Source organism: Rhamphochromis sp. 'chilingali' (genome assembly GCF_963969265.1).
Source record: "Rhamphochromis sp. 'chilingali' genome assembly, chromosome: 7".
NCBI lineage: Eukaryota > Metazoa > Chordata > Actinopteri > Cichliformes > Cichlidae > Rhamphochromis > Rhamphochromis sp. 'chilingali'.
The window spans coordinates 32,691,615-32,704,843 of record NC_137934.1 but is presented as its reverse complement, the minus strand read 5'-3'; the positions used below and the strand labels follow the sequence as shown (position 1 = coordinate 32,704,843).

General features: G+C 43.3%; 1 protein-coding gene across 2 annotated transcripts; it reads left to right on the top strand.

Annotated features, from left to right (window-relative positions):
- The first annotated feature begins 1,223 nt into the window (after positions 1 to 1,223).
- kng1 (kininogen 1) lies at positions 1,224 to 13,222 on the top strand. 2 transcript variants are annotated; one of them, XM_080887950.1, is made up of 10 exons: positions 1,224 to 1,790; positions 7,453 to 7,557; positions 7,748 to 7,847; positions 8,793 to 8,939; positions 9,274 to 9,390; positions 9,507 to 9,582; positions 10,913 to 11,082; positions 11,180 to 11,290; positions 11,363 to 11,461; positions 12,442 to 13,222. In XM_080887950.1, exons 1-10 carry the CDS (start codon positions 1,738 to 1,740, stop codon positions 12,829 to 12,831), a joined length of 1,368 nt encoding a protein of 455 aa, XP_080744076.1. In that variant the 5' UTR covers positions 1,224 to 1,737; the 3' UTR covers positions 12,832 to 13,222. The 2 variants fall into 2 exon arrangements, with proteins under 2 accessions (XP_080744076.1, XP_080744075.1); XM_080887949.1 differs by having other exon boundaries at positions 12,439 to 13,222.
- Positions 13,223 to 13,229: the final 7 nt, after the last annotated feature.

Here is a 13,229-nt window from a genome sequence, read left to right as displayed (position 1 = left end):
GTAGAGGAAGAACATTATATATATATATATACATATATATATATACATATATATATATACATATATATATATATATATATATATATATATATATATATATATATATATATATATATATATATATATATATATATATATATATATATATACATATATATATATATGTATATATACATATATATATATATATATGTATATATACATATATATATATACATATATATATATATATATATGTATATATATACATATATATATATATATACATATATATATATATATACACATTGGGTGAATGTGCAGTAGTAGCAGCAAGCAGGTGAATTCTGTACATTAATATGAATACACATCTGACTATTTTACAGGATAGACAATATAAACATATTTAAAATTAAAGGAATTGAAATGTACATTGTGCCTTGGTTTAGTGTCCTTGAAGGGTAATCTCTATATAAATATCTGATAGCAGTTAGGTCCCCTTACTTTCAGCAGCTGTTGAAAGGATAAAGTTGTGGTATGTCAGTGGTTAGAAATACCATTATTACTTTAGGATTAGTTTAACACAACGTCAGGGCTGACCCGGAACCATGGCTGTGAGTCACAGTGCGCAGCATAAAAGTGCTTTCACATCAGACGCAGGATGTGCTACTAATGCTAATTGCTAACTAAAAGCAAAGGATCCAGAATTTGTTGCGCTGGCTGCTGGGCTCTGTGGGTTTTTGCAGCAGCTCTACCTGTACTAGATGCACCTGCTCCATGTCGTTTTTATCTCTGACTTTATGTCCTCTATAAGAGTTTCTGGGTTTTTTTGCTAGTTCTTCAAATGTTCAATAAAAACATGTATGCTAATTCATAACGAAGAAAGCTTTGTAATGAAGACTGTCATTTCCAAAACACTGCGCCCCCCCCGCGGTCCGCAGCGCTGTTGAAAAGGCTGTGGAAGTCCCTGTGTTAAACACGTAGTCCCGTGACACAAAAATCACCAAATTCTGACGACCACAGACTGTTTTCCTTTGTGGTGATGAAGGAAAACGCTGTGTTGGCATGTAAAAGGGCATTTATTCCCTTCAAAGACCTGCAGTTCAAAAAAAGCACCCCTCCGACAGCCAAACCCATCTGTTCTCTGATTGGATTGTTACATTTGTGATTGACATGACATTCACCAATCAGATGAAAGGAGGAAAAATAGGGTCAAAATTCGTACTTGTAACTTGCAGGGTTTTTTTTTTTGGCTAAGTCCACACACAAATCTTTTTTTACGCACACACAAATCTTTTTTACACATACAAATCTTTTTTACGCATGCACAAATCTTTTTTACACACACATAATTCTTTTTACACATACAAATCCTGATTTACAAGTACAAAATATTTATGACCACATTTTGAGCCCATAGTTATAGCTTAGCACTAATTAGTGTGTGTCTTGCAAAGTCCACAGACAGTGGGCCTCAACTATGTGTCATCTTTAATGTACAGTCTATGTAGTATTTCCCCCTGATTTCATGTAGCTACTAAGCTAAGATACCCTTTGGTCAGGCTATTTTCTAAGTACTTTGATAATCTGTCTCCAGCACACGTGCAGCTGTAATTTTGACTCATAACCACAAGAGGGCTGGTTTGCGCTCTTATAAATCTGCTGTACACTTTTACACTATTAATTAATTTCCACGTTTTTAGCAGTCTTTAAAATATGTTACTTGCTATCCTTACGTGAGTGGTTGATGCAGAACAGATGAGCAGCCGGAGAGAGGACATGAACTCTCGGATGCTGTCATCTGTCGTCAGGTAAGCTGCTTCTTAATGCACTTGGTGAACTTATTGTTCCCCTGCAAACCTCCCAAATAGAAATGAAACACTGACTGTAGGATACAGAGTGCACACATCTCAGCTTGTTTCACAGATGAGCAGTGGGGAAATCGGTGCGGCTCAGGATAAAGGTCGACAGGGGCAAAGTACCAGTTAAAAACACACACAACACACACACTCTCACAAAGTACTGAACGCACACAAAGGGGTCCCTAAACACTAAAATTTCCTTCTCCCTACAGTCAGCTCTACTTTATGTGGCTTAATGTGTGTTAATGGTTGCAATGTCACAGTCACTAAGCCTAATGTGAGGAGTTATATCATCAGCTTTCTCTCTGCCTTCATCTCTGAGACAGTGACTGTTACATTTGCTCGATAGGTAGGAGGGCAAACAAATGAGCAAACATTTACTTTCCTTTTACTGACCGAGCTTTCTGAGCATTTTCTTTTTTTTTTGCCTGTCCCGTTTGGCTCTTTTGCCATCAGAATTATTGTCTAAAGGCAAAGAAAGATGCCCAACGGATTTACTTTACCAAATTGACCATCCCAGCCTTGCCGTAATGGTCCATTTGATTCACCTTTTTATTGTTTATTTTATTTTCACTTGCTGAATACGGGACAGACTTGACTGGAGGAAAGAAGGGGAGAAAGAAAGAGGGAAAGAGAAACAGCTGAGAAGAGGGACGGGGGAGAAGGGCAAAAAACAAAAACCAACAGAACGGGCAGAAAAAAAAGAAAAGGAAAATGCATATGTCGATCACCTGGATCACCTGTTGAGAAAGAAAAAAGAAAACAAGCAGAAGAGAACAAGAGTAATAGAATAAACAACATCACAATGATATATGGGAATATGACAGTAAATACTAAATGTTAAACATTATTGTGCAGCACATAAGATCAACAGAACACAGTGTGCTTTGAGGTAGGAGCCGAAAAGGGTGTAGTTTGTGGGTGTGATCACCCGTGTGTACACCTGTGAGCATGGACGCGCTTGTTTTTTTAAAAGGTTCCTTCATGTAATGATCTGCTAGAGGGTGTGGGGGGGCCACAGCCCCGTCCTCCAGGGCATGAAGCAGGTATGGAGGAGATCAAGACTCCAGACATCCAGAGGCCCCCAGAACACAAGAGACCAAGGAAGACCAACAGAGGGGCAGCCGCGCCACTGTCCCAGAAAGAGCTGAGGAGAGTCCCAGATGAGGGCTCACTCAGCAGCCGCGGAGCAGAAGCCAGGGGGAGTTGCAGTGACGCGCCCATGATCTCCTCCGGCAGCCAGCTGTGCCTGAGTGACCGAGCCCCAGGCCGAGAGGCCGGGGGCACCCCACCTCCGAAGTGGCCCGAGTGAGCCCCAGGCTCCAGGCCCCGATAAGCGGCCGCCAAGGAGTGAGCCGGTGTGTACCTGGACGCCCATCCCCAGACACAAAGAACCACCAACGCACCGATGTCTGAGGGAGTCCGCCACTGGCAGGGGAAGTGGTGGTAGGGGGAGATAGGCCTCCAAACCTTGGAGGGCCTGAGATGTCCCCAGAGAGGTGGCGCCTGACACCCAACCTGACATATAGACACAGACATACAGGCACACACAGACACAAACATCCATTCCCACCCTCATGCTCTCATATGCACTTACTCCACACTCAACCAACGTGGAGACAGACATAAAGAGACGCTGTACACACGATCACACTCCCCAAGCGTACTCTACAAACCGGGTCTAGGTACCCTTGCCCCTGGAGGGGGGAACTGCACCCAGACCCAGGTGGTGTTACCCTTTTCCCTGCGGTGGGGAGAGGCAGACCGCCCCGACTCCGCAGCAGCAGGGAGGCCCCACACTCCAGACCGCAGTCGGACGGCCAACTCCTCCTCCTAGCCCCCCTGCTCCAGCAGGTCGCAGAGAACGGGAGTGAGAGAAGACTCCAAACCTCCCTCCACCCACTCATTGTAGTGTTGATGCATGTGTGTTCTAAGGTGCATTTAAAACCCAGGAGGGCATGGAGCTACCTGCCAGAGAGCAGCAGGTAAGAGCATGGTCCCTCCTGCTAGCCCTCAGTGTCTACGTGTATTTAACATTGAGAGGTGGGCAACGGCGCCAGGGGTGGGGTGTACACCCTGATGGTAATTTGGATTCCGTGTATCGTGCCCACCCCCAAGATCCTATATGTATGTGTAATGAGAGTGTGAGTAATGTGAATGTCTAAGTTGTGGGATAAAATTGAGGCAGAGGCAGCCAGAAGGGGACAGAGGGGGGGAGGGGGGGGGGGGGGAGCCTCCTCTGCACCCTGGTGACATACCCCTACTCCAAGGCCCTGCATGTGTGGGTGGTTGTGGTGGAGCGGGAAGAGGGAGGCAGCTGGAGATGGGGAGGAAAGGAAGGGAGGGGCAAGTGACCCCTCCCTGGGGCCAGCTCCCCCGCTGACCCCAGTAGGCACTCCCATACTCCGCGACCCGCCAGGGAAAGGGGGCCCAGGCCCATCCAGACCGGGGCCCAGTGCAACAGCGCCTCCCGGCCCCACAGAGCCCGGGACAGTCCACCCAACCCCACCACAGAGAAAACTGCACCCACCCCACCATCCACTCATCTTCCAGACTACATAAGACAATAGACGCCCAGGCTGAGATCTTCCTCCACCTCTCCTGTATCTCCCCCTCCTGCAGAGAGAGTTCCTGAAGAGCGGAAAGCTCCTGCAAGATGTGACAATCTCCCCCACCAATTGAAGAGCCCCCCAGGTGGCTCGACGCACCGGCGGCACCCTGCGCCAGGGCTGGGCCCCCATGCACCCACCCGCCCACAACCCCGGCAACACACCAACCAGGACCCAAGCCCCCGAGGCCCGGCCAGGGCCCCAGCCCAGAGACGGAGCGCCCCCAGAACCTCACGCCCATCCCGGACCCACCCAGGGGCAGCCAAGCTACCAGGTCAGTAACCCATGTCCGTCAGCACAGACCCTCCCCTAGCCCCGCTGCACGCAGCCACGAGGAAACAGTCACCTGAGAGCCAACAGAGCCCCTAACCGGACATGACCACTACCCCGGATTGAGCCCCCCAAGGAAGATGCCTCCGGGGAACCCCCCGACGCCCTAAGCCTGTCCCTACCCCCACACCAATCACAACAGTGAAGGCGGGACCAAACTATGACCCCCCACCCCCACTAGGTGATGGAGCTGATCAAAGGGGCCCAGAGCAATTGATCTGATGTGGTGGCAGAGGCTGTATCAAGACTAATGTAATCTAATAGATAATTTCTATATTGGTTAGAATTAAGATTATTTTTATTTTTCCAGTTCATGAGGACTGTTTTCTTGGCTATGCATAGGGCAGTGAAAATCATATGGGCTATATTCTTTTCTGAAGTGACATTATCTAAGCTGCCCAACAAACACACTAAGGGGGAAGTTGGAATGTTACATTTCAGACACTTTGATAAGTCTTCACATATCTCGCGCCAATTGCTGTCTAATTGCTGCTGCTAGTGGTTCAATAAAAATTGCAAACAGTGAAGGGGAGAGTGGGCATCCCTGCCTGGTGCCCCTCAAGAGACAAAAGCTGGAGGATGTCTGGTCATTTGTTCTGACACAAGCTGTTGGGGAATTATATAATATTTTTAACCAGTTGATGAAAGAGGCAAGGCAAGGCAAGGCAAGTTTATTTGTATAGCACAATTCAACAACAAGGTGATTCAAAGTGCTTTACAGAGACATTAGAAACAAGAACAAACAAGAAAAATGACAAAGGATGAACTGAAGCTCTGCCATCACGTAATGTCGCATACTGCTGTTTCTGATGTCATTTAAAAAAAAAAAAAAAGAAAAAAAAAAAAAGAAACAAGAACAAATAAAAAGCATGATTTAAAATTGATTAAAACAAGCAAATAAACTAACTAACTAATTAACAAACAAACAAACAAACAAACAAACAAACAAACAAACAAACAAACAAACAACAGTATATAAAATCAAAACAGATAAAATCAGAACAGTAGATAAAATCAGTAGTTAAATGTAAGTTTTGAAATTTAAGCTTAAAGTGTGGATTTGGTGCTTTATTCAAATGCAGCTGAGAACAGGTGAGTCTTCAACCTGGATTTAAATAAACTGAGTGTTTCAGCTGATCTGAGGCTTTCTGGGAGTTTGTTCTAGATATATGGAGCATAAAAGCTGAATGCAGCTTCTCCGTGTCTGGTTCTGACTCTGGGAACTGATAAAAGACCGGATCCAGATGACCTGAGGGATCTGGATGGTTCATACTGGGTCAGGAGGTCATTGATGTATTTTGGTCCTAAACCATTCAGAGCTTTATAGACCAGCATCAGAACTTTAAAGTCTATCCTCTGACGGACAGGCAGCCAGTGTAAGGACCTCAGAGCTGGACTGATGTTGTCCACTTTTTTGGTCTTAGTGAGGACTCGAGCAGCAGAGTTCTGAATGAGCTGTAGTTGTCTGACTGATTTTTTAGGTAGACCTGTAAAGATGCTGTTACAGTAATCAAGCCTGCTAAAGATGAATGCATGGACTAGTTTTTCCAGGTCCTGTTGAGACATCAGATCTTTTATCCTTGATATATTCTTGAGGTGATAGTAAGCTGACTTTGTTATTGTCTTAATGTGTTTTTCTAAGTTTAGGTCTGCATCCATCACTACACCCAAATTTCTCGCCTGGTTTGTGGTTTTTAGATGTATAGATTGAAGTTCTCTGGTGACCTGTAATCGTTTTTCTTTGGCGCCAAAGACTATTACCTCAGTTTTGTTTTTGTTTAGTTGGAGAAAATTGTGGCACAACCAGTCATTGATTTCCTCAATGCATTTACCAAGAGCCTGTACAGGGCCTCGGTCTCCTGGTGACATTGTGATATATATTTGTGTGTCATCTGCACACAAATATATAGTTTATTTTGTTGTTGTTTATAATCTGTGCCAGTGGGAGCATGTAGATGTTAAACAGAAGGGGTCCCAAGATGGAACCTTGGGGAACTCCACATGTGATACTTGTCTGCTCAGATGTGAAGTTACCTATTGATACAAAGTATTTCCTGTTTTCTACGTATGTTTTGAACCAGTTTAGTACAGTTCCTCTTGTGGACCAAGAGGATCCAAAACCAAATTTGTGTAAAGTTGCAAATAGAAATTTCCAGTTAACTCTGCCCCTGTCTCAGGATAAAGGTCGACAGGGGCAAAGTACCAGTTAAAAACACACACAACACACACACACACTCACAAAGTACTGAACGCACACAAAGGGGTCCCTAAACACTAAAATTTCCTTCTCCCTACAGTCAGTGCCAGTCAGCTCTACTTTATGTGGCTTAATGTGTGTTAATGGTTGCAATGTCACAGTCACTAAGCCTAATGTGAGGAGTTATATCATCAGCTTTCTCTCTGCCTTCATCTCTGAGACAGTGACTGTTACATTTGCTCGATAGGTAGGAGGGCAAACAAATGAGCAAACATTTACTTTCCTATTACTGACTGAGCTTTCTGAGCATTATTCTGTGGGTGTGTGTGTGTGTGTGTGTGTGTGTGTGTGTGTGTGTGTGTGTGTGTGTGTGTGTGTGTGTGTGTGTGTGTCCCTCCTGTCCGTTGTGCCCTCCTGTCCCCTGTGCACGTGTCCATGTGTGTGTCAATGTCTTTCTGACGATTCCCACCCACAGTTTCAGGAGATCTTCACTCAGCCATCCATCCCAGTGTGGAGAGGAGTGGACTTTTTCCTCTACGAGCTCAGCGGGATCGACAGCAGGCCTACACCTTCAGAAACTGTAAGAGGACATTTTTTATAGTAAATAATTTGAAGCGAGCAAATTGTGCACAGGAGTGCATTTTTAGATTGATCCGGTGAAAGTTATCAGTGTTCGGAGGTTATTTGGAGGTCATTTCAGCCTCGCTGTGGTTACCTGAGGCTTACAGTGTTTGGTGGTGTGTGATATTTGTCTCTTCTGTGTCTCACAGCAGAACAGAGTCAAACATCCAGCAGGATCTGAAGATGAGGAGTGGAGTGGGGTTGTGTGTGCTGGGCCTGCTGGGCCTGCTGTGCTCAGTTTTTGGGCAGGTAAGGAGGAAACACCAGATTTCCTGCTCTGAAACCTAGAATATACGAATAAGGCTGCTTGGGGGTGATCAGATCGTTTTGTCAAATAAAAGAGGATGTTTTTAAACACCACAGCAAAGATCTTCCATTAAAATCTTTAAATACTTTTAATAAATATAAGCTAAAAGTATTAAAAACAGAACTGCTAAGTTTGTCGGATGCCTCACGTCAAAGCAAGAGCATCACTTACTTTGGGAATTGGAGGATATGTGCTTCATCTTTTTATAGTTTCTGGTAGATTCCCTTACTAGTTTGGTAATCTGGACACTCAGTACATAAGTAGGATGTCTTAAAACCACAAAAAGCAAATAACAATCAACTCTTACTCCCTTATTCCGATCCTGGAGTGCAAATCCACTGCAGTACAAACCTGCAGGGTCACTGACTTTGCCTTGTTTGTACTGTACTTTATTTCAGTTCTTGTGACCCTTTGAAATGACGCAATTTCATTTTGCAGATAATCTGAGGATGAAGAAACATTTACATCTTTTACTTTAGCACAAGCTGCAGTGCAATGCCACAATTTAGAAGCCTTTCAAATGTGGTGCAGCACCTTTTTAAGTGCTCTGCTGTTTTCTGATATCGGGGTATTGACCTGAAAAGTCCTGCATGCAGAGTATTAGTTAAAGGATAACTTGTGAATATACGCAAATAAGGAAAGTAAGTCACCTCAACGTTTTTGAAAGCTGAACACATGAAGTTTTACAGCCTTATTTACTTCTGAGTAAATTGCAGAAAAATGTAGAAACAGAAGCTAAAAATAAATCAGACAAATCACAACACTTTTGGAAAACACGACAGTTTTTGTCAATTTTAAAAGAAATGAGCCTATTGGTATTTACAAAAACATTTTGGCTTTATTCTAAAAAAATCATTCTGTGCATCATCTTCCTTCTTTTCATCCAGGAGGCAGCGGAGGTCCAGTCTGGTGTCCTGATCTTTTGTGATGATCCGTCTGTGGAGAAGGCTGTCCACAGCGCTGTGGACAAATTCAACGAGAGGCTGAGCACCGGCCATAAGCTGGCCCTCTTTCAGATACTGAAAGCCAGCAAGGTACAGTGACTGCAGACACATGTGTTACCATGAAGAACAATACTGTGAGATTTTATGAGCTTTTTTGTTACGTAAGTTACATAAGTGGGAATCAAGCTTGTTGGATTCAACTAAAACTGAGCTTGTGGCTGTTTTTCCTTACAAAGCTAAAAAACAAGAGGATTCAATGCTCTGGGACGATTACCAAGAAATTCAAAGATCCTGTGACACTTTGACTTCTGGTGCACACTGATTACATATATTTGTTTGTGTGTGTGTGTGTGTGTGTGTGTGTGTGTGTGTGTGTGTGTGTGTGTGTGTGTGTGTGTGTGTGTGTGTGTGTGTGTGTCTCCAGTCAGAGAATGGCTCAGACTCAGTGTACTCACTGAAGTTCACTACCTGGAAGAGCGAGTGCACAGCTGACAGCAGCAAATCCTGGACAGACTGTGACTATTTGCAGTCTGGAAGCAAGGTAACAATAATCAGCTCCTCCTCCCATTTAACAACTCGTGGTATGAAAATATTAAAGTTCTTGTTAAATGCTGTAGTAAAAACAAAGCCGTCGCACGGTCTGTCGTGTCCCTCCAGGGGCCGATTTCTTGCAACGCCACCGTCCTCATGTCAGAGACAAAGGCTGAGACAAAGCAGGTGGACTGTCAGATTGGTGAGTGAGGGTGAATAAACTCAGCATCAGATTAAAGTTTTTAACAGTCCTTTCAAAGCTTGTTTTTTTCTTTGGGTTTTTTTGTTGTCTTGCTGCAGAACATGGTCTATTGAATCCATTTTGACTGGGACCTCATTTTAACACAGAACCAGTTGCTTTTAGAGACAAAATTCCCACATAAGGAACGTAAATCATTATCAAAACCAAAAATATCCACAGTTCTTACACCATGAATGTGTTTACCAGAGTACAGCCACCTAACAGTGAGTCACTGAGGGAAATGGGCACTGGCGGGCTGCTGGGGAAACAGAAGGGGGCTGATTGGCTAACATGCCAACACTATCTGCAAGCACAATATTAACTTATAACACCATAAAAGGCAGTGACGCAGTCTAGACTTTAATCAGTCAAATATAGGCGTTCGGTATATCAATCCTGTGTTTTTCTCTCCCACTCACAGGATATTTTGCAGGTTTTTAAAGCTCAGCTTGCAAACTGTATTTGTACATTAAAGTAGTATTTGATTGTTTCATGTGCGATTTGGTTGTAAAGAAATAAAGTAAGCTAGGTTAAGTAAATAGGTGGCATCAGCACATTTACTAGTTTTTAATGATAAATGAAAAGGGCTTGAAATGAAGGCTGGTGGACTTTTTGATTCAGTTCTTCTTCAGTTTAATCACCCAAGGACAGTCCCTGGTATTTAACCCCTGGTGGGAGTGTGTCCTTGGAGGTGGTCCTGATCATTTTTGACCCACTTGGTGCTGATGTGAGTCAATGAAGGTCATATGAACCGAGGTGTGAATCAAGGCATGCGGTCATTTCTGTCACAGATCCTTTATGAGGCACTGCCCCGACCCACCATTATGTGAAGTATAAGGTCACATGTGTCAAGGTGTGTATAGGGGATAAAGCACCTGGGAAGGGATTTCAGGACTGGGTTTTAGGAGATACCCACTGGTGTCTTAACCATTAGGCAGCTGGGTTGCTTTCTAGAGGCTTTGCTTTCCTCCCAATGCTCCATGACCGCCAGATTCCAAAAACAAACAAAAAGTATATTTTCTCTCACTGGCCTGTTTGTATTACAGACTATTTGGGACTGTTTTGTGTTCCATCAAGCACACTGAGATCATGTCGTGTTGATCTAAACACATCCAGAGGGAGCCTGAATTCGGGGCATTCTTTAATTAATTAACTAGATTAAAAACATCATAAATAAATAACATTAGACACTTTTTGAAAAGCTTTAACCAACTCTGTTTGCCTGAACCTTGAGCAGTTATTGGAATATGAGCTTATGCGTTTCCATGACTCAGATTTTTCTCCACTGTAGAAGGGCACATCGTTTCTGAGAAAGCATCTTGCATGGGCTGTCCAGAGCTCATCGATGTAGACTCCGAGGACCTTAAGGTTCCCCTTTCTGTCTCCATCTCCAAGTACAACTCCATGTCTGACTCTACCCACCTGTTCAGTCTGCACAATATTGGCCACGCCACCAGACAGGTACAGCAAGTGGCATGGAAGTGAAGGGAAAATGGGGAGGACAGGCATCTCTTTTTCTTTCCTTTTTTGTCTTTACGCATCACGTGTATTTGTGTAGGTGGTTGCTGGCTTCAGATTTAAGCTGATTTTTGACATGAAGAAGACCGTCTGTTCCAAGGCTGAACACACAGACCTGAACGAGATATGCATCCCAGACGAAAATAATCTGGTAAACCAAAACTAATGCACAAATCACCCCAGCCAAGATGTGCTTCTCACTGTGTGTTCTGTGCATCTGCAGGAATATGCCAACTGCAACTCTACAGTGGATGTAGCACCTTGGAGACTTGAGCCACCACAGGCCCACATAGAGTGTGCACCGGGTCAATTGCCACCCTCTGTAAGTCCCTCTTTTCACAGGATGATCAAACATGAGCGAGTAGACAAGAATGCAGGAAATAAATGAAAACCATTCACATAGTAACTGCACTGGCTAATATTCACTCTCCCACTCCACTGGATGTACCAGCGGGTTTACCATCTGGGTTGCTTTGGGATATTTTGAACTGGAAGGGCTGGGAATCTAACCACCAACCTTCCAATTTGTGCACCTCAAATTATTCCATCTTAGTCTTTCATCTAAGTTATTGGAAATTAATTTTATAATTATGAAAATTAAGTGTTATCCATCTAAAAGAAACGCACCAGTTTGCATGAAAAAGAAATGTGAGCACATTTCTTTAATGGAAAAGTTTAACTAGGCTCTGAATTCTCATTTCAGTCGGTTGTCGTATTAGACGCTCTGTTTTAATCACTCTGCAGAAATCACTGTCAACGTACAGAAAAGAAATAATTTTTAAAAAGAAAACAGAATTTTTTGTCACATTACAGTTGATCCCAAATTATTGCAAAGTACGGCTATATGAAGAAAATCATCTTGGTTTTGTGGCTGGAAATGATGAAGATTTGTGGTTCTTACTTTGAGAACTCAGCCTTTAAAGCCAGGATAGAATTTAAAATGGGTTCTTTGCTAAGTTCTTTGTTATGTGTTAACACTCGCTCATTCCTTTTTATGTTAGGTTAGTGTGAAGTGGCTTAACAAATGAAAGAATATTCTTCTGAAATGATCAGGTAGAAGGACTGGACTGAATATGAGTGAAAAAGCAGCCAATGTCCAAAGTAAATATTTGACCTTAAGAAAGCCTGGAGAAATACTTGCAGTTCAAGAGCATTTCAACAATTTACAAGAAAGTCAGGCTACTTGGAATTAAATGATAAACAAATGAGGTATGGCTTGAGACTTTTGCACAGAGGTCACTGATTAGGAAGGTCCATTAGCGAGTCCATCTTCTTATAAATCCTTTGCTTTTTCTTCAGAAGTTCGCCAGGCGTCGTCCTCCTGGCTGGTCTCCTCTCAGGCACTTCCTGTATGGTAATGGTAATGGCCTGCATAGCGCTTCTCAAGACCATAATTCCCCAAATCGCTTTACACTACATTCAGTCAAACCCCATGCCACAGCTACATCTTCACCCTCACAACCCCCCACCACAGCTAAAACTAAAGAATCATCTGAGGAGGACACCACATCTGCCACACCGTCAGTTTCACGTGACGCAGATGCGAAAGACCACCTCTTCCACTGCCCATCCAAGCCCTGGAAAGCTTTGAAGCCTCACCACTCTGCAGCTCCTACCAAGGCTACCGTAGAAGCGGCTTCTCCACAGCCCTCAGCAGATGGAACCTTCATCAATACAGACCTGTTGTCATAATTTCTTTCCTCAAGGGAGCCAGATTCATAACAGAAAATTTCCACTTGTTGCGCTCTTCCAGCAGATTGTTTTTTGTTTTTGTTGCAGACTAGTTCTCTAGTTGCTGCAGGGAGTTTTGGGAGATGATGATCGTCTTGTAAGATGCCAGGTTTCAAATGATACAACAGATGGGTTCAGTTAATAAAATTTTTTTAGGGTCTTGTAAGTCTTAAGAAAACTGAGGAAAAGAAACTGAAATTAAGACAGAACTCTAATTTTACGGCTCTCAAGAAAGCGATGTCTGTTTGGAATCAAAGAGTTGAGTTCATCAAAGGATAGAGCAGTTTGTGTGCTGGTTTATGTGTGAATATAAAATGCTTACACATTGAAGCTTAAAATAAAATTAAAATTTGGTGGAA

Excerpts from the sequence above, each read along its gene's own strand:
- kng1 (XM_080887949.1), top strand. The coding sequence starts at position 1,738 with ATGAGCAGCCGGAGAGAGGACATGAACTCTCGGATGCTGTCATCTGTC. Across the intron at positions 1,791-7,452 it reads ATGCTGTCATCTGTCGTCAG|TTTCAGGAGATCTTCACTCA; the intron begins GTAAGCTGCTTC and ends TCCCACCCACAG. Across the intron at positions 9,583-10,912 it reads GCAGGTGGACTGTCAGATTG|AAGGGCACATCGTTTCTGAG; the intron begins GTGAGTGAGGGT and ends TCTCCACTGTAG.